Below are 22,146 nucleotides of genomic sequence, written 5' to 3'. Positions count from 1 at the left end.
AGGGAACCCTGGAGTGCTGCAGTTCATGGGGTTGCAAAGAGTCGGACATGACTGAGTGACTTCATAACAACAACAAACATCAGCCACTAAGGTCACACCTCGCTATCCAAGTGAGTTCACCTAAAACAGAGACTTAATGATATGAGAAACTAACGCCTTAAGGAATTTTGGAATGATTTGGAATTTTGATTCCTTAAGGAACCTTAGTAAGCAAAACATCTTTAGAAAATTATCAAAATCTGAGTAAATATAATCATAAAATACAGATTCCTAAGAGATGATATTCAGGTTTATTCGAGCTAGGTTTTCATAGAAAAAAAAGTGACTCTAAACTCTGACACTATTAATAAATAAAAAGCAAAGACATATCTTTCCTTGTGTCATGGCTTGTTTTTATACTTGGAAGACTCAATGTAGCCCATAATTTAAAATTTATTTTTTGCATAAGTAAATATATTCCCTCTACTTCCTTTAATATTGTAACAAAAAAGGAACTAAAAATCTTTGCATATTTTCAATGGTATATGATTAAAGATGACTCTGGGAAACTTTGATTCCATGATTTTATAATGTATCTTTTAATATATTCTAATTTATGATATTTGGTAAATGTAAAAAAAATTTTGATTAAAAATAAATTCTTTCAAATAACTTTTAATTAGCATTTCTCAGCAGATATTTGTCTTCATTCCATGGTCATTTATCAAGTGGCCTACCCCAGCCCAAAGGCACAGTCTTGAAACAAGTTATTAATCTCCTTACCTTGAGGAAATCTACTCTTTCTTCAAGAAAAGTCCAAAGAATAAATGAGAAAACAGCTCAAAGCCATCCAAGATGAAATGAGGATGTTATATGCTAAAAGAGCAGATCTAGTACTGAGCTATCAGAAGAAATAAAAGAGCAAAGTCTCTACAGATGCTCATCATGATACACTCTGGCATCAGGCAGAAAAGGTGGATATAAGGGAAAAAGGGAAAACAAAAGTGTAAAAGCAAACCTGATGATGCTATCCCTGCACACCAGAGAGAACCACTTTCTCCACATTTAGAAGAAATTTGGGGCAGGTGAATATTGGTGGTAAAGAAACATAAAAGGATAAAAATTAGAGTATTTACATGTATTTCTTCTATAACTAGAATTTCAATTGGATCACACACAAGCTTTTTGACCCTGTCTTGGAGATCCAACCAGTCCATTCTGAAGGAGATCAGCCCTGGGATTTCTTTGGAAGGAATGATGCTAAAGCTGAAACTCCAGTACTTTGGCCACCTCATGCGAAGAGTTGACTCATTGGAAAAGACTCTGATGCTGGGAGGGATTGGGGGCAGGAGGAGAAGGGGACTACAGAGGATGAGATGGCTGGATGGCATCACTGACTCGATGGACGTGAGTCTCAGTGAACTCCGGGAGTTGGTCATGGACAGGGAGGCCAGGCGTGCTGCGATTCATGGGGTCGCAAAGAGTCAGACACGACTGAGTGACTGATCTGATCTGATCTGACCAGTATAGAAAATAAGAAACAATAAAACCAGTTTTCCATATTAAGCCTGAATGTACTTCATGGTTTGTCTATTTCTGCTATTCCTACATCATTTCAGGTATGACCAATAAGTCAAAATACTCTCTTCATTAAGCAGTCTGCAAATGCCTGGTTGGCAGAGTCAGCTGTTATTTTGGGTTGTATAGCTCTCAGTGTGTGGGTGTGAAATAAATCCTAAAGGCGCAACATTAAAGGTGGACTGGGTCTTGGATATTATGTAATAATATGCCTTTATTTTATATATGAGGAAACTTCAATGGCACCCCATTCCAGTACTCTTGCCTGGAAAATCCCATGGGCGGAGGAGCCTGGTAGGCTGCAGTCCATGGGGTCGCGAAGAGTCGGACATGACTGAGTGACTTGACTTTCACTTTTCACTTTCATGCATTGGAGAAGGAAATGGAAACCCATTCCAGAGTTCTTGCCTGGAGAGTCCCAGGGACAGGGGAGCCTGGTGGGCTCCTGTCTATGGGGTCGCATGGAGTCGGACATGACTGAAGTGACTTAGCAGCAGCAGACCCAAGGAAATTAGATAATTTGCCCAAGGTCTCATAGCTAGTGGAATTTTGGTAAGTTGTTCATTTCAGACTCTTCTAGAATAGCCATGAATTTTAATTCATCTGCTTTACTACCTTTCCAGTTCCAGTTCAGTCACTCAATCGTGTCCGACTCTGTGCGACTCCATGAACCGCAGCACGCCAGGCCTCCCTGTCCATCAACCAACTCCTAGAGTCCACCCAAACCCAAGTCCATTGAGTTACCGATACCATCTTGTCCTCTGTCATCCCTGTCTCCTCCTGCCCTCAATCTTTCCCAGCATCAGGGTCTTTTCCAAAGAGTCAGCTCTTTGCATCAGGTGGACAAATTATGGGAGTTTCAGCTTCAACATCAGTACTTCCAATGAATACCCAGGACTGATCTCCTTTAGGATGGACTGGTTGGATCTCCTTGCAGTCCAAGGGATCCTCAAGAGTCTTCTCCAACACCACAGTTTAAAAACATCAATTCTTCTGCACTCATCTTTCTCTGTAGTCCAACTCTGACATCCATACATGACTACTGGAAAAAACATAGCCTTGACTAGACAGACCTTTGTTGACAAAGTTAGGTCTCTGCTTTTTAATATGCTGTCTAGGTTGGTCATAACTTTCCTCCAAGGAGCAAGCATCTTAATTTCATGGCTGCAGTCACCCTACCTGCCTTAATTCACCTGCATAGAATTTATAAATTCTATGCATGATAGCATAAGCTTAGGTTATTTGAGATAATGGGCTTGTTCTCTTAAATAATGCATTAAATTTGTTAAATCCAGCAAACACAACTATTTTGAAAGTATACGTTTGGGGCCAAATCCTTATGATTAAAAAGTCACAATGGAATATGTTTAATACGAGCTCTTTAACATTGGGGGGGATGGCATTTTTCTAAGACAGTAGAAAGAGGGCATTTTTCTAAGACAGTAGAAAGAGGAAATTTTTCTACATCAAATAAAAATAAATGTGGGGGACATATTTGTTTCCATATTGAAATAATCACACTCGATGGGGTTGAAACTAAAAATTCATACTATCACTGAATTGATGTTTATTGATGAAAGTAGAAAATACTTCTTTCTATAGCTTAATTTTGGACAAGTCTGTCATTGTCATGAGAGTATAAGCTGTACTTCAAATAGTTTATGTTTCCTTAATTTTAGCTGCATAAAATCCATTTATTAACAAAAAAAATGTACTTACTGATTCAGGACAGGAGTGTAGGCAGTTTTATCCTCATCAATAATAGTGACCATCAGTGTAATAAGCTGGGGCCAAAAATCCAAATTCTTGGTGGTTGGTCCCTGATCTTCCCGAGGAATGTCCTGTTTCTTACTCTGCTCAGAAGGTCAGGCAACATGCAAAATAAAAGGTTAAAGGGCATGACTTTAGTTAGAAATCACTGTCAAACAGGAGGATCAGATAAAGAGAGCTATGAACAACTCTCAGATCACGTGAGCCAAAGTTAGTACATTCAGGTTTTCTCCCTTCATTGAACAGCATCCCACAGGGTAAAGTCACAATGGCCAGGCTTGGATTTCCAAATGCTTTGGTTCTGGGATGGAGGTTTATCTTCCTCTATTGCAGTTTATGATCTTAGGAATTATTATTATAGAGTTTATCCCTTTTATGTGACTTCTTCCAAGGCCAAAGTTTGAATTCTGTGTGTACATTGGTGTGTGTTTAAAATTTGTCCTGCCTAAGTATTTTTTCAAAAGTCACACTGTTTTATGTGGGCAGAACTCAAGAAAGGCTGGTTACAAAGTCAGTACTGATAAATTCTACAGATATAAAGTTACATGAATGGACTAGAACTCTCTCATTCCACTCACAAATACATCTAAGTTAACTCTAACTTTGTAAGTTTTTTTATATGCATATAGGTATATTTAAATCATATTGGAATGCTTAATTTATCACACTGAATGAATTCTCCACTGTCACCTCTAGAAGGAGTGTCGTCTGAATGATCTAAATTTACAGTGAGATCAAAATAGTATAATACTCTTGAATGTTTCACATATAAACTTCATACTCAACACATGCAATTCTTTCAAACGTACAGGTAAATTATTCTGGTTGTTTTGTTTCATTGGGTATTTTTCTTACAGCACTTCTTTTACATTTACTTTTTAAAATTAGGAAAAAAAGATGAAGATGGAGACAATTTTCACTCAAGTATATAAGTGGGAAGCATATGGCTTCCTTGACTATTTTTGCTGAAGTATTTATAAGCTTGTAGGTCCAGGATATTTGAAAACTCCAATTGGTAGCTCGGGAAATTCATGGTCTCTCATACAAAAGGTGGATTAGATTTTATTTGGTCCAATCATTTGGCTTCCCTGACGGCTCAGTGGTAAAGTATTCACTTGTAATGCAAGAGATGTGGATTTAATCCCTGGGTCAGGAAGATACCCTGGAGAAGGAAATGGCGACCCATTCCAGGATTCTTGCCTGGAAAATCCCATGACAGAGCAGCCTGGCAGGCTACTGTCCCTGGGGTCACAAAAGAGTCGGACATGACTTAGCAACTAAACAAGAATCATTTGTCTTACTCAACTACTGTGTCTTTTCCAAAGATCAGGCACCCTCTGCTGAATGACTATATGCATATCTTCTAATGATGCCCAACATATGTAACCAGATTTAGATGAGTCATCACACTATTATTGTTCTCACTGAAGTTAAATATAACCCTGTGTTGTTCCAGACCTCATACAAAGACTATAATGTACCTTCAGGGACTTAAATTTTCCTAGGGTACTTCCAAGTGCTGTTCATTTACATTTAAGCTCAAAATGTAACATATTAAAAGCTGAAGACTGAGATTAGTCAAAAGACTAGTGGTTAGCACATATTACTTCAAATTGCGAGAATGAACTAAAAGTAGTCTTCAAAGGATCTTAATAAACCTTATGCATCTGGCCCTGAGAACCAGATGTTCTCAAATTCCAAAGTCCCTTAACTGTCACAAAGCATACTTCCATTCCTTTTTTAATACCACTAAAGGATTATAGCTGGTAACATTATTTTGCATAAAATTCTATATGATGCATCAGAATAAACCAAAGGATACTGTCATTAGTTTTTATGTATCACATATTGGTATCACAAACCACGCTTTATAAGGGGATGGCACCCCACTCCAGTACTCTTGCCTGGAAAATCCCACGAACGGAGGAGCCTGGTGGGCTGCAGTCCATGGGGTCGCTAGGAGTTGGACACGACTGAGTGACTTCACTTTCACTTTTCACTTTCATGCATTGGACAAGGAAATGGCAACCCACTCCAGTGTTCTTGCCTAGAGAATCCCAGGGACAGGGGAGCCTGGTGGGCTGTCAACTATGGGGTCATACAGAGTCGGACACGACTGAAGTGACTTAGCAGTAGCAGTGTATTTTAATAGATTGCATGTTTAAAAGGATGGAGTACAACCATGTGTTTGGTTGGCCAAAACATTCTTATGTCTTGTGGAAAAACGCAAACAAACCTTTTGACCAACCCAATACATAGGATACTCACTTGATTGCTGAGGAATTCAGTTGTGCTAAGTTGCTGTTTAGTTGCTAAGTCATGTCCGGCTCTTTGTGGCCTCATGGACTGTGTTCTGCCAGGCTACACTGCCCATGTGATTTCCCAGGCAGGAACACTGGAGTAGGCTGCCATTTCCTCCTCCAGGGGATCTTCCCGACCCAGGGATCAAACCCACATCTCTTGCATTGGCCAGTGGATTCTTCCACTAAGCCACCATGGAACACTTTATTACTATTTGAGAATTTTACTAGAGCGTTTGAAATTATGGTTAGAAAAAATATAATGGCAGTGGAAATTCTGAAAGCTAGTAATAAGTATATTAATTACTTACTAAAACCTCTATTAATTACTATTTATAAGAAAAATATTTAAAATACATATTTATATTGTATACAGGTATAATACATAATTTAACCTAGACAAATAAAATATAATAGGTTTATAAAACTATGACTTAGTATGTCAATTTTAACATTGCCATTAGTTTTATAGTGACTAAAAATTATCTTGTTAATGGATAATTGAGGAAAGATATGTGAAAGAAAGACTATGAGAGCATAATGGGGAGATAATTTTTTAAAAGTAGAAAGTTACCAGGGTGTAGGATCAACTGAGAAAAGCTTCTAGTTGTTATGTTGATAAAGGATATTCCAATACAAGAAGCTTGTACAGACAAGCTGATAAGATGTACTTTATACTTCACAATATCAAAGAAGAAAATATGAAGATACTCCATTAAGAAGAGATCGATAAACAGAGAGAACCATTACATGAAAAAAAAAATTGAAATAACAGTAGCAGGAGGAAGCAACACTTCTAAGGTTGCTATGAAGTATTTCTGTGCCATCCCATGTATCGGTTCTATAAGCATATTTTGAAATATCTCTTCTAAGGAGTTGGCCAGACAAGGGTTGGGGGAAGATTTTAGTAAAATGATGCAAGGATAGGATATTTAAATACAAAAGCACACAAAGCTAAATAGAGAATTACTAGTAATGTAAGGCTTCAGGTTTTTGACAAGTTTCTCTAAGCATATTAATGAGTATCTTATACACACACACACACACACACACACACACACGGTCCATGCTCAAATTGAGGAAATGTTTGCTTAAACAAATGACTTATTTCCAGACTTCTTGTAGTAAGATGTTAATACACATCTCTAAGACAGTGGTTTCCAAACCTTAGTGTTTCTTAGCATCACTGGGCAGGTGTGCTAACACAGACTGGTAGGCTCTACGCCCAGAGTTCCTGGTTCAGCAGGTCCAGGGTGAAGCTTAAGACTTTGCATATATAATGAAGTCTCAAGAAAATCTGGCGCTTTTGAGAATCAGCACCAGTTGAGAATCAATAGTCTGAAAGTTATCAACTGAACATTACTCTCTCAAATGCATTTGAACTCGATAGAGCCCTTCACCCCTCTCCTATTCCCCACGTTCCATCTTGTAAAACCATCCACAGAAAAAGTGTTCCTCTGAGTATACTTTGGGAAAAGAAAGGCTAGAGAGATGCAAATGTCAAATACTGAAGGACCTTTTTTTCATACCAAGGAATTTGCATTTATACTAAATTTGATGAGGACTATTATATGATTTTAAACATGAGAATGCATAATTACAGTTGTGTTTTTAAAAAATGATTTGGCAGTAGCAGGAAGTTTAATAATATTATACTTATGAAATAGCCAATAAATAAAATTGATAGGCTTATGAAAATACTTATGAAATAGTTAAGTAAAATAAATATAATTCATTATATAAATGGTGAGGAAAAAGAGAGGGAGGGAGAAGTCAATGGAACTATCCAGAAGGTAATCAGGTAAACCAATCAGTAGTTTAGGAAGCACCCTGAACTACTGACACAGCTTGAGGACTTCCAGGATGTGTGTGGTAGCTAAAACTATGGAGTAAACAAGATTACTCAAAGAGAACAAGAGAGGAGACTACACAGCCAGAGGCAAAACCTTGGAGAGAAAGTCTAAAAAAAGGATATCACTTTATGAAAGAGAAGCGCAGATAGGGGAGTGAGGCCCCTACTGAAATGAGAGAAACTGGTATCCAGAGTTAATGTGGAAGGATTACCCTCAAATATAAATGAAGAGCATGGTCAGGCAATAGAGTCTTCCAGGTAAATCTCATTGATGATGAGGAAGGAGAGCAAGGAATTTTTATCTTGAGGTAAGAGAAGTTAAGGAGCAAAAGTTCGAAACAGCTTTTGCAAGGAACAAGAGCAGACCTTGAGTTGGACCCAGATGGACCTGCCAGGGAGCTTGGGAGCACTGTTGAGGGTGGGTCCTTGAGCATCTAGGACCATCATGAGTTCCCTCCAGGACTGGATTCAGAAATCAAGGAAACGGTGCTGGATTTACTACTGGAGGGCCATGCAGTCAGAAAGGGATTTAAGTGTTTGACAAGAATGGCTGTTTGTCTGTTGCTTCATTTGCTATTATTTTCTCCCATTCTGAAGGCTGTCTTTTCACCTTGCTTATAGTTTCCTTTGTTGTGCAGAAGCTTTTAAGTTTAATTAGGTCCCATTTGTTTATTTTTGCTTTTATTTCCAATATTCTGGGAGGTGGGTCATAGAGGATGCTGCTGTGATGTATGTCAGAGAGTGTTTTGCCTATGTTCTCCTGTAGGAGTTTTATAATTTCTGGTCTTACGTTTAGATCTTTAATCCATTTTGAGTTTATTTTTGTGTATGGTGTTAGAAAGTGCCCTAGTTTCATTCTTTTATAAGTGGTTGACCAGTTTTCCCAGCACCACTTGTTAAAGAGATTGTTTTTAATCCATTGTATATTCTTGCCTCCTTTGTCAAAGATAAAGTGTCCATATGTGCGTGGATTTATCTCTGGGCTTTCTATTTTGTTCCATTGATCTATATTTCGGTCTTTCTGCCAAATGAAGCAACAGACAAACAACTAATCTCAAAAATATACAAGCAACTCCTACAGCTCAACTCTAGAAAAATAAATGACCCAATCAAAAAATGGGCCAAAGAACTAAATAGACATTTCTCCAAAGAAGACATACAGATGGCTAACAAACACATGAAAAGAAGCTCAACATCACTCATTATCAGAGAAATGCAAATCAAAACCACTATGAGGACCATTTCACGCCAGTCAGAATGGCTGCGATTCAAAAGTCTACAAGCAATAAATGCTGGAGAGGGTGTGGAGAAAAGGGAACCCTCTTACACTGTTGGTGGGAATGCAAACTAGTACAGCCACTATGGAGAACAGTGTGGAGATTCCTTAAAAAATTGGAAATAGAACTGCCTTATGATCCAGCAATCTCACTGCTGGGCATACACACTGAGGAAACCAGAAGGGAAAGAGACACGTGTACCCCAATGTTCATCGCAGCACTGTTTATAATAGCCAGGACATGGAAGCAACCTAGATGTCCATCAGCAGATGAATGGATAAGAAAGCAGTGGTACATATACACAATGGAGTATTACTCAGCCATTAAAAAGAATACATTTGAATCAGTTCTAATGAGGTGGATGAAACTGGAGCCTATTATACAGAGTGAAGTAAGCCAGAAAGAAAAACACCAATACAGTATACTAATGCATATATATGGAATTTAGGAAGATGGTAACAATAACCCTGTATTTGAGACAGCAAAAGAGACACTGACGTATAGAACAGTCTTTTGGACTCTGTGGGAGAGGGAGAGGGTGGGATGATTTGGGAGAATGGCATTGAAATATGTATAATATCATATATGAAACGAGTTGCTAGTCCAGGTTTGATGCATGATACTGGATGCTTGGGGCTGGTGCACTGGGACGACCCAGAGGGAGGGTATGGGGAGGCAGGAGGGAGGAGGGTTCAGGAAGGGAAACACATGTATACCTGTGGCAGATTCATTTTGATATATGGCAAAACCAATACAATATTGTAAAGTTAAATAAAATAAAATTAAAAAAAAAAGAAGTAAAAAAAAAAAAAGAATGGCTGGAGCTCTGAAACAAATATGTATTATGGTCCGGAGGAAGGAAGAAGAGAAATGAGAGGGACGATGGAGGAGTAGATCTAGGAAGAAGAGGGAGGAGAAAGGAAGGGCAGCAGAATACGGGAGGAGGTTTGTGTCCAGGTGTTCAGGTCATGGGGGCTGGAATAGAGATCAGATAAAGGGCTCCAGCTACAGTCCATGGGGCTGCAAAGAGTCATACACAACTGACCAAAGGGCTCCAGAATGGAGGTTGAGAAGAGCTAAGAAAAGATTCCTCAGGTAAGATAATGAAGTTGTGACATCTCTGCAAAGAGCTTACAGAGTCTGTGTGCATGCAGCGGCTGACTGCACTAGTGTACAGATCAAGATGGTTTTTGTTCAAGTCAGGTAAGTGATGTCTTGAAAGTTTTGGCAACAAGGCTTACAGACGATAGGAATTAGGAAAATCAGGACAGAGTGGATAAAAGGACACAAAAGAAAATGAAATAGTAGTGAGCCTGAGTATTAAAAAAAGAAATAAGCTTTAAAATATAACAAAAGGCTGGCAAATTATTGATAATATTAAAACATGAACTAGATAGCTCTCATATAATAAGTTTGCAATTTCCTCTGACTCTGAGTTGTCTGTTTATCTTCTCATACTTTGGAGATAAGGACATGTTAGCTCTAGTAGATGACAGGTTAGAAAAATTGGAACTTTTAAAATGGTTTTGGAAGCAGAACATAAAGCTACAGATGTTCAAGGGTTTTGAGATGTCTGTGATGCAGTGTGGACAGTTTATCATCCAGAAAGAAGAACATTTATATTGGCCTACACTCAGGCAGGATTAGACACAATTACTCTAGGTAAAGTTCCCATAGCCCAGGGAAAGCAGGTGGAATGCTTTTTACATGAGTGGAGCAGCTTTCTTGCGTCTCTCCCCCAGATACTATTCCCCCGCATTTTTGTTGTTGTTTAGTCAGTAAGTTGTGTCGGACTCCTTTGTGACCCCATGGACTGTAGCCTGCCAGGGTCCTCTGTCCATGGGATTTCCTAGGTAATAATAATGGAGTAGGTTTGCCATTTCCTTCTCCAAGGGATCTTCCCAACCCAGGGATCGAACCCAAGTCTCCAATACTGGCAGGTGGATTCTTTACCACTGAGCCACCAGGAAAGCTCATACTTTCCTTTACTGTCATACTTCTACCACCTCCAAAAGCAGCAACAGAGGCATCTTTCCAATTCATTCCATAGTCAATCCTCACAACAAAGCTGTCAGCCTTAAAGACCGAATATGGTCTTTAAGACTACACATGACAGAAATCTGACCCACAGTCTCCATAGCAACCAGTCTGGAAGTCAAACCACAACTTTGCAATAGCCATCCCAGAATGGTTAGGATTTGGTCAATGATCCCAGTTTCCTTACGCTTTATATTCACTTCTAACTTACACTGGCACAAGGCATTTTTGTTGTGGGTTTTAAAATCTATTTATATAATAAATTATAGCAGTAGGAATATACACTCTGCTCCAGCTATCCCAGAAAGGCAAAAATGACACATCTTTATCTGTGATGAAAGTAAACTCAAGTTGATGTAGATGTAGCCAGAATAGTCAGGGCTATTCATTCTGTGTAGGATCACAATCCAGTTCATTAGAGAATCCAGGCACTAAGTCTCATTCAGAGTAACTTCCCAGAGTCTCTCTCATTCACAACCAATATTTAAGTGACTTACTATGTATTAGTAAAATTCCGTGGTGAAGTAGGCATTTTTGACAGTGGCATTAAAAATTAATAGTGGAAAAACCTTTGAAGTAGGTTGATAAAAGGTGTTAAACTTGCAAATGGTCTAAGTGATGAACTAAACTTTGCCATAGGCAAAAAAGTTTTTTTTTTTTTTTTAATAAGTAATGGGAAGTGTTGGCACCATCTTAAAATGGATACCCCATTTATATTAGATCTTAAGATATATAAGGAGACTTAGGTCATTAGTTATAAATATTAATGCTTCCATGTAACAATGACTTTCAAACTTTTTGACTAGACACAGGGATCATGAACCCTGTTTATCAATAACTTAATTTATATCTTTATGCCTTAACAAACAAAATCTATTTTTTGCCATTTAATTGAGCCTCCTTCTAGTTAGGTGACTCCCAGTTTCTTCAGGCCAACAAACTCCAGTCATATTAGCCCTGAAACTTTCCTTGCCTTTCACTATAAAGCTTTTCCACATTCCTGCCTGCCTTTGGGTCTCTCCCACATAAAAGTGATTTTGGCTGCCTTCCCTCTTTTAGCAAGATCTGAATAAACAGCCTCTGTTAGTTCTCATTTGGGTGATCTTCAATGATTTTCAAATATCAAAGCCAAACATTAAAACCCTCACTTCAGAGATGAAGAAACTGAGGATTAACTTATTTCTGATCTCTTTGTTACTGAAAACAGAACACGTAGATCACATTTAAAACACATAGCTTTGGTTTGCTCTTTATATTCTGAACTCTAAGACCTGGTTATGTAGTTTATAGACACAGATGACAAACATTATTTCCCGCCAATAATAATGGGCTGATTTTTATTCTGAGTTCTCTATCTTGAATGAGAATGAATACTTTCAGAAAATAAAGTTATCAATGCTTATGTAAAATCCCTGCACATGCCCTGTGTTCTTGAGACTCTCACAACTGCTTAGCATTCATCTGCAGTTTGAGAGCTACAGGCACAAAGAAGGTTTGGTTCTAAATTAATTGCCAATTGTTCTCCCCTCCATTTTAGAGCTTTCTTTTTTAAACCATGTTTAGTGAAGTATAGTTAATTTACAATGTTCTGTTAGTTTGAGGTACATGGGATTAATATTAAACAACAGATATACATACAAATATAGATATCTATGCTTTTTCAGATTTTTTTCCAGTATAGGTTATCACAAGACATTGAATATAGTTCCCTGGAAGAAGCACAAGCTGGAATCAAGATTGCTGGGAGAAATACCAATAACCTCAGATATGCAGATGACACCACCCTTATGGCAGAAAGTGAAGAAGAACTAAAAAGCCTCTTGATGAGAGTGAAAGAGGAGAGTGAAAAAGTTGGCTTAAAGCTCAACATTCAGAAAACGAAGATCATGGCATCTGGTCCCATCACTTCATGGGAAATAGATGGGGAAACAGTGGTAACAGTGTCAGACTTTATTTTTTGGGGTCTCCAAAATCACTGCAGATGGTGATTGCAGCCATGAAATTAAAAGACGCTTACTCCTTGGAAGGAAAGTTATGACTAACCTAGATAGCATATTCAAAAGCAGAGATATTACTTTGCCAACAAAGGTCCGTCTAATCAAGGCTATGGTTTTTCCAGTGGTCATGTATGGATGTGAGAGTTGGACTATAAAGAAATCTGAGTGCCAAAGAAGTGATGCTTTTGAACTGTGGTGTTGAGAAGACTCTTGAGGGTCCCTTGGACTCCAAGCAGATCCAACCAGTCCATCCTAAAGGAGATCAGTCTTGGGTGTTCATTGGAAGGACTGATGCTGAAGAGGAAACTCTAATACTTTGGCCACCACATGTGAAGAGTTGACTCATTGGAAAAGACCCTGATACTGGGAGGGACTGGGGGCAGGAAGAGAAGGGGACAACAGAGGATGAGATGGCTGGATGGCATTACCGACTCAATGGACATGAGTTTGGGTAAATTCCGGGAGTTGGTGATGGACAGGGAGGCCTGGCATGCTGCAATTCATGGGGTCACAAAGAGTCGGACACGACTGAGCGACTGAACTGAACTGAATTGTGTTATATAATAGTTCCTTGTTGTTTATCTACTTTATATAGAACATTGTGTAAATGTTAATCCCAAACTCCTAACTTATAGAGTTTTATTAATTGATACTGTTTTATTATTAGTATCCAATGTCCCAAAAGTTCTTACTAAAGTTTCTAGTTAGTCCCTACAGTTCATATGACTGCAGTCCCTTTATTTGTTTCTCCCAATTAGTGTTGGTTTAATTCCACTCAATTTGGGGCAGGATGGACAACTAGACATGGACATAATAGGAAATCCAGAAAGTGCAGTTCCCAACACTTCACAGACTCCCACTCTACTTGCTCAAATATAGAAAACCACCAACATGATACACGGTAACCTGAATGACATCAGTAAAATTGCTTATCTTAGTAATTCTGGAAGGCTAAATTCTTATTTGATTACACTTAAGGAAAATGATGTGAATCTCTGATCATGGTGTGATAGGAAGTAAAAAACAAAAAAAGAGAAGGTGTGAAAATATTTCATGGAGGCTTTCACCTTTTAGAAGAGGAAGAAAATAAAACAGAAGAAAGACTGAAGATGTATTAACTGTTAACTGTATAAGAAACTTGGTTAGCACATCAGAGAATTCTACAATTATTTATCAGCACAAAGGCATTCAACTAGATCCCGGGATCCTGCGTTTGGAGTAAAATCAACTAGACTATCCACAGACAAGATAAAAGAGAAAGAGATAAAGAAGCTTAAATCAACACATAAGTAAATGCGTATCATTTTTGCTCACTTCTTAACAGCCAAGAGCTCACAGACCAACCCACACTGCTGTACCTCCTTTCTTTGTTCTTGAGTCACACTGTCTTAATAGTACTGGAAAGGCTACAAAAACATTTACTGCATTTTATACATGAGGAAACAGCCTAACAGATGAGGCAACTGAGCTTGACATAGTTTAAAGTGGTCCCGAGGTCACAGAGAAGATTCTTGAAAGTCCCTTGGACTGTAAGGAGATCAAACCAGTCAATCCTAAAGGAACCAACCCTGAATATTCATTGGAAGAACTGATGCTGAAGCTGAAGTTCCAATACCACCTGATGTGAAGAGCTGACACACCAGAAAAGACCCTGATGCTGGGAAAGATTGAGGGCAGGAGGAGAAGAGGAAACGGAGGGTGAGATGGTTGGCTGGCACACTCACTCAATGGATATGAGTTTGTGCAAACTCCAGGAGACAGCGGAAGACAGAGGAGCCCGGCGAGCTGCAGTCCGTGGGGTCACAGAGTCAGACACAATTTAGCCGCTAAACAACAAGATCACAGAAGGTCACAGAATCAGAAAACTAAGACCTTGAAAAGAGAGACTACCTCACTCAACCTCTCTTCTAAAGTTAAAAATTACTCAGTTAAATAGCTTCTTTCTTTTCTTTCAAAGACAGGATATCATTCTTCTTTCTTGTCTTCATCTTACTCTTGCAAAATAGAAAGTGACTCTGAGAGAGTCCCACGTCCTTTATATTTCTAGACAACATCCCTAGGAAAGGAAATATGTTTAACATTCACTTGGGTAACTTTGGTTCTACCCTTAGAGTGTGCTCACTCAGTTGTGTCCAACTCTTAGCCACCCCATGGACTGTAGCCCACTGGGCTCCTCTGTCCATGGGATTCTCCAGGCAAGAATGCTGGAGTGGGTTGCCATTTCCTTCTCCGGGGGGTCTCCCTGACCCAGGGATTGAACCCATGTCTCTTGTGTCTCCTGCATTGGCAGGCAGATTCTTGACCACTGAGCCACATGGGAAGCCCTATGAGAGTAACATTAAATACCTATTCATTGGGGCTCCAGGACAGTCACCTCTGCAGTATATGCATGCTCCCAGTCTGTCCAGCCCCTGGACTGCTTCCTCCTTTGAAGCAAAATAGAAGGCACACAGATTTTTCTTGGGGATTGGGCAATTTTCCTCGCAATCTCCCTCACCTTGCCTTCTTTATTAATGCTGACTTCGAAAATAAGATTTTGTGAAGCAGGATTTCCATTCCAAAAAGAAGAGCTAAGGCAGGAACAGAGGAGGTCAGAGGTGTTGATTGCTTCAAGACTCAGATGGAAATCTAGTTCTCACTGACCAGTTCCAGATGTGACACTAGAGAGCTGAGCCCCTTCAGGCCTCGTCCCTCCTACTGAACCATATCTTTAGAGAGGAGACTTCTCTTCTTACCAGAACATTCCACTGATGTAAGGGCTTTCTACAGAGAAGCTTTCACTTTTGAGTTCCTTGAGTTTAAAGGATGACTTTTTATGAGCCACTCTTTGCTTTTTTTCCCTTAATGTAGAAAACATTGTAAGTGTACATATAATTCCTAAAACAGTAGAAGTGAGTTCATTTTGAAGACCATGAAAAGATTGAATGTCATGCAATATTCATTATATAAGTTTTTTCAAATATGTACATGTTCACAGCAGGAAGAAAAGAAAACCAAACCTCCTTGTAAAAGGTTAGCATATTTTTAAGACAAAAATGTTTTTCTTCAGTGCAGACTTATTAAATACCTTATAGAACGAGTCTTAACCTGTTTTGATTTTTTTTTTTTTTTTTCTGTTTCCTGAAAGAGTAATGCAGTTGTTGAAGCTTCTAACCAAGAAAGAATTTGAAGGACTGGGAGACTTGGTCCCTTTGTCTTCAGGGCTGTGATTATAAATTCTCTCCCCCCTCCCCCTTGGGTATTGTTAAATGTAGCAGAGGGATTTTTAGCTTTTATAACCCAAATGAAGAAAGTGGATTTTTTTGTTTGCTTGTGGATTTGTGTAATCATTGATGGCTAAGTGTTGGCTGATTGTGATATAAAGAACAGCTTCTGTTTTCTGTATTTATTCATGCACCAGAAATAGTGTATATGATTACATAAAGACTATAAAAGTTTTCATAAGCCTTTAAAAAAAAAAAAAGCAGAACAGAGTTGGATTTCGTTTGTTAAGGCATAAAGACAAATTAAGTTATTGATCCACAGGGCTTATGACCCTTTTATCTAATTAAAGGCTTAAAAGTCACTGCTACATAGAAAATTCACATTTGTAACTGAAGACCTAAGTCTTATACATCTTAAGATCTAATAAAAATGGGGCATTCATTTTAAGTGGTGCCAGTATTTCCCATTACTTAATTTTTCTTATTTTGCCTATGGTAGAGTTCAATTCATCCCTTACTTAGACCACTTCCAAGTTTAACACCTTTTATCTACCTACTTCAAAGGTTTATCCACTATTAATTTTTAATACCATTGTCAAAAATGCCTTCTTCACCACTGAATTTTACTGATATATAGTAAGTCACTTAAATGTTGGTCGTGAATGGGAAAGACTCTAGAAATTACTCTGAATGAGACTGATTGCTTGGATTCTCTAATGAGCTGGATTGTGATCATACATGGAATGAATAGCCCTGAGTATTCTGGCTAGGTGTGCATAACTTGAGTTTACTTTCATCACAGATAAAGGTGTGCCATTTTTACCCTTCTGAAATAGCTGGGGCAGAGTTTATATTCAAACTACCAAAATTTATTATATAAATAGCTTTTAAAATCCATAGCAAAAATGCCTTAGGAAATTGTGAATTATAAGTTATGCAGAAAACTTAAAAGAATCACAACAAGCAGTGAAATCTGAGACTATATGCAAAGCTGCCCCTGACATGTGCTTTTCTAAGTCTGATCCATGGGTTATCTACATCAAGATCACCTCAGTTGTTTATTAGAAATACATACATTTGATTTTAGAGTCCTTGTGCAGATCTACTAAGTCAAGATAACTAGAGCTATGACCTGGGAGTCTGGACTTAATACATACAGCTCTGCTCTCCTGAAATTCTCACATTCCTAGACTTCACTACTAAACTGTCAGTAAGTCAGGTAAAAATAGGCCTCATTTTTTTTTTTTTTAAGGAAGAATGATACAGTACCTCTCAGATACTAATACTGGTCATAGGTTGCTAGATTTTGCATTCTGTGTGGTAAGAGAAGATTTCTGCTTTATCTTTATGTATGACAAATTTCCAACTACACAGCTCTCTAAGGATATTCATGTGGTGCTCCTTCCAGGTGTTGATATGTTGCTATGCTAATCCTTCTGTACACATTACTTTTTAAATTAACTCTCCCTAGGAAATTATTGTTGTATCCAAAAAACCTAATTTATGGTTGCTAATTGAAGAAAAAAATAGAGCACCTGATATTCTTAATAAGAGTATCTATAAACCTAAAAAATACGTTAACCTAGTTAGGAAAAAAAAAGGAATTTCCTTGTTTTCTAAAAATATTAGAAATTATTCAATTTCCTTGAATTCTAAAAATATTAGTATTTTTGTATTACAGTATAACAATAAAACAGAGAATTTTCACTGGGTCCTTTCTGCTTCAGTAAGTCGGAGGTATACTGATAGTTAAACTGTCAAAAACGCACTTAAAAGTTTGGATACTCTGAGTGATTTTTAAAATCTCTGAATAGTTCCTTGAATTTCAACAGACTACAAATGGCTAATGATCTACATACATAACTATAAATTGTTATAACTTTGAATGTAGACCTTAAATATACAAATTACTTAACAACATGAACTAATAGAAAATAATAACAACATGAAGTCAGAAACTGATATTTTGTTATGAACTTACATCAACTTGTCCAAACTTGGACAAGGAATTAATTTCTTCAAATTTGGATGCTTAAAATTGAAATCAGAGTATATCTATTTAATCCTATTTTTCTGATAGTTCTAGTGAGTATATGGGTAGAACATCTTCAGTAAGAGACATTTATTACTGTAAGAAGTGAATACTCACCTTTAATTAAATTTATGGTAAATGCTCTGCTAATTGACAAGGTTCTTGTTTGAATTTCAAGAGAGATGCATAAAACAGTTTCATGAACATAAAATATTACTACCTTAATGTATAAACTAATAGTTTTTCCTTTTCTCTTTACATGAATTAAACTTGTATTAAAAAGGAAAAATGTAACTGGTCACATCTAGAAGGCATTTATTTTCAATTTAGGATATCAATATTTAAAAGAACTACTAGCAGTGAGATGACACTCTGGAGCACCATGACGGCTGACTTCAAATACATGGTGGGCTGTGGTATAGAAAGAGATTAGAAGAGAAACTGCATTTGTTTTGTTTGGTCAAGAAAATAAAACTAGGACTTGTGAGTAAAACTTTCAATAGAGATTTTAGTACAACATAAGGAAAAATGTCTAAGTATTAGATCTCTACAAATGTTATAAACCTCCAGTCACTTAAAGGTGTACAAGAAATCCTTTATTCATCTTGTATTTAAAAACTGACCACAACCTGAGTTTCATTTTAATAGACTTTCTATGATTATATGCCTGTAACTAAATTCATAGAGATGAACACTTAAATTTTGATCACTTGACAGTAAGTTGATTATAAATACTTGGAGCCTCTTTTTTTATTTATAGCTTTATTGATGTGTACAGTTTGATGAGTTTGAACATGTGTATATATCCATGATATGATCACTAAAAGCAAAGTTATAAAGCTAGTAATCACCTCCATAATTTTCCTTGTGTCCTTTTCTCACAAAGAGCCTTTGACACCATATCTATCCTCTCAACAAAATTTTTAATGCCCAATACCATATTATTGGTATTAAAAAGCAGAGATATGGAATGGAAACAGTGACAGACTATTTTCTTGGGATCCAAAATCACTGTGGACAGTGACTACAGCCATGAAATTAAAAAGACCCTTGCTTCTTGGAAGAAAAGCAATGACTAACTTAGCATATTAAAAAGCGGAGACATTACTTTGCTTACAAAGGTCCGTATAGTCAAAGCTATGGTTTTTCCAGTAGTCATGTATGGATGTGAGAACTGGACAATAAAAAAAGTCTGAGTGTTGAAGAACTGATGCCTTCAAACTGTGGTGGTGGAGAAGACTCTTGAGAGTCCATTGGATGGCAAGGAAATCAAACCAGTCAATCCGAAAGGAAATTAACCCTGAATAGTCACTGAAGACTGATGCTGAAACTGAAGCTCCAATACTTTGGTCACTTGATGCAAAGCGATGCTGAGAAAGATTGAAGACAGGAGGAGAAGGGGATAACAGAGGATGAGATGGTTGGATGGCATCACTGACTCAATGGACATGAGTTTGAGCAAACTCTGGGAGATAGTGAAGGACAAGGAAGACTAGTATGTTCCAGTCCATGGGGTTGCAAAGAGTTGGACATAACTTAGTGACTGAACAACAACCACCACATTACTGGGGCTTCCCAGGTGGCTCAATGGTAAAGAATCTGCCTTCAATGCAGGAGACTCAAGTTCGATCCCTGGGTCAGGAACATCCACTGGAGAAGGAAATGACAATCCACTCCAGTATTCTTGCCTGGAAAACCCCATGGACAGAGGAGCCTAGTGGGCTACAGTCCATGGGATCACAAAGAGTTAGACACGACTCAGTGACTAAACAACAACAAACAACTGTATTATTACCTCTAGGCACTGTGCTATATGGCAGATCTCTAAAACTTACCTTGTATAATTGTAACTTCATACCCACCGAGGATATGGCTACTGCTTAAAAAGGATAGAATATGTTGTGTCAGAAAAAAGACAACTATTCACCAGATTTGTTTCCCCTTTTCCTTGAGTACACAGCTTAACTACTGTGGATGGCTACAGATGCCTTTAAATTCTTTGATAATCCTTTCATTAAAAACTATGCCTGTATTGTCTTCCTTTGTATATGGGAGACTTTGACCAAAAGAATATGGCAGAAATGACCTATGCATGTGTCCAGAATGAGATTTGAAGAAACTAGCAACTCCCATTTCCTCTGTTTTGGACCAGCTCCTCTAATAATTTAGCAACTATGCTGCGAGGACACCCAGGTAGCCCCACGGAGAAGTCCATGTGGAAAAGAACAGATCTGCAGTTCCCAGCTGGCAGCAGCATATCTTGTTAGTCGTATGAGTGTTGAAAGTAGATCCTCCAACTCCAGTCAGGCACGATCAGATAGAGCAGCATGGAGCAGAGATGATGCACCCAAACCTATGACCATGGCAGATGTGTGAGCAAACTAAGCTACTGTCACTGTTTTAAACCATTAAGATTTATAGTGGTTTGTCAACTAGAATAGAATTTAATGCTGGAAGTGGGGTGTTAATGTTAAAAACCTAAAACCTGTGGCATTGATTTGGGATTGAATGGTAGGCAGAAATTAGAAAGGCTTCAAGAAGATTATTAGTGAAAGCAGAAGAGTTGCTGGTGAGAACTTGAAGGACAGTGAGGAAATTGTTATTTTAAGCCAGATAAAGGGTGACTCCTGTTATTTAGCAAGGAAAATTTGTCAAAGTTGTTACCTGCAATTAATACAGAAAGAAGAAGATACAATGTGAACTGGTAGATTCAGCAGAATAAGGAGTATGTCAAGTGGTTTCTTAACATCACATAGAATAAGATAAAGCTGAAAGAGAGATGGACTGAAAAACAAATGAATCATTTTCCAAGCAGAATTCGAGGATATATAAAGGAACTAGGACTTCCTGGGTTCAAAACAAAAATGTTCTCATCCTTAATCTCTCTAGAGGACAAAACTTTCAATGTGAGAGAGAGTTTCAGGGAATGTATCAAATCCAGGGTACTTTATTAGCATGACTCTATTGATGCTTTTGAACCGTGGTGTTGGAGAAGACTCTTGAGAGTCCCTTGGACTGCAAGGAGATCCAACCAGTCCATTCTGAAGGAGATCAGCTCTGGGATTTCTTTGGAAGGAATGATGCTAAAGCTGAAACTCCAGTACTTCGGCCACCTCATGGGAAGAGTTGACTCATTGGAAAAGACTCTGATGCTGGGAGGGATTGGGGGCAGGAGGAGAAGGGGACTACAGAAGATGAAATGGCTGGATGGCATCACTGACTCGATGGACGTGAGTCTGGGTGAACTCCGGGAGTTGGTGATGGACAGGGAGGCCTGGCGTGCTGCGATTCATGGGGTTGCAAAGAGTCGGACACGACTGAGTGACTGAACTGAACTGAACTGATGGTTGCACAAGATGTCTAAAGCAAGGTTTCTGAGAGGTTTATGAATATTTAAGATATTCCTCTGAGAAATTTTGTGCTAGAAAAAAAAAGGGGGCTGGTAAGAATCATATAGGTGTGCTCTGTGGTTCCTTTCATCTAAACAAAACAACTTTTAAGAATATTAACTTCATTGTCCTACAGCCCATGACTTTTACTCTAAGGTAAAGGTCTTAGAAGCATGGGTGTTGCTTTTGTTTAATAGAATTTCTATAGATACCTGAAGTAAATGATATCAGTTTGGACAAAAGATTGGCAGTGTGAAATGAAAAGAGGCCTTTGGGTTCCAAACTTCTGTTTGGTGATGGAAAGGTAGCCTGGTGTGCTGTGATTCATGGGGTCGCAAAGAGTTGGACACGACTGAGTGACTGAAATGAACTGAACTTGCAGGTATTGGGGAAATATGACTGAGTTCTAGCCAACAGAAGCGCTTAAGCCTTTAAACCACGCATGTACAACCCTCTGTGTTCTTTTCCCTTCCAGTTTTCTATGCAAAAGCACAGCCACTTTAGCACATTTAAGATGGTAGAATCACAGGACAGAAGGGATCGGGTTTTCTAAATTTCTGCTTGGAAGAGTGAAGCAGATGCTTGTGGACGTCCGTGTTATGTCTTCTAAGCCCGCTTGATTTCACTGCAAGTCCAGTGAGTAATTTCACGTGTGCCACCAGGGTCCCACCTCAAACACTTGCTGCAACCTTTCTCTGACAAGATGCCTGGTGCTTTGTATAAAGTCACAGA

General features: G+C 38.3%; 1 protein-coding gene across 1 annotated transcript in view; it reads right to left on the bottom strand.

Annotated features, from left to right (window-relative positions):
* The window catches only part of UNC13C (unc-13 homolog C), a 644,738-nt gene that overhangs the window by 204,589 nt on the left and 418,003 nt on the right, over positions 1-22,146 (bottom strand). Inside the window, 1 exon segment of the mRNA XM_070377927.1 lies at positions 3,277-3,410. Within this exon segment, the coding sequence (XP_070234028.1) occupies positions 3,277-3,410 (134 nt within the window).

This window comes from Bos mutus, chromosome 10 (genome assembly GCF_027580195.1).
Source record: "Bos mutus isolate GX-2022 chromosome 10, NWIPB_WYAK_1.1, whole genome shotgun sequence".
Lineage (NCBI taxonomy): Eukaryota > Metazoa > Chordata > Mammalia > Artiodactyla > Bovidae > Bos > Bos mutus.
The sequence above is the reverse complement of the archived record's forward strand: the minus strand, read 5'-3'. Positions and strand labels throughout refer to the sequence as shown.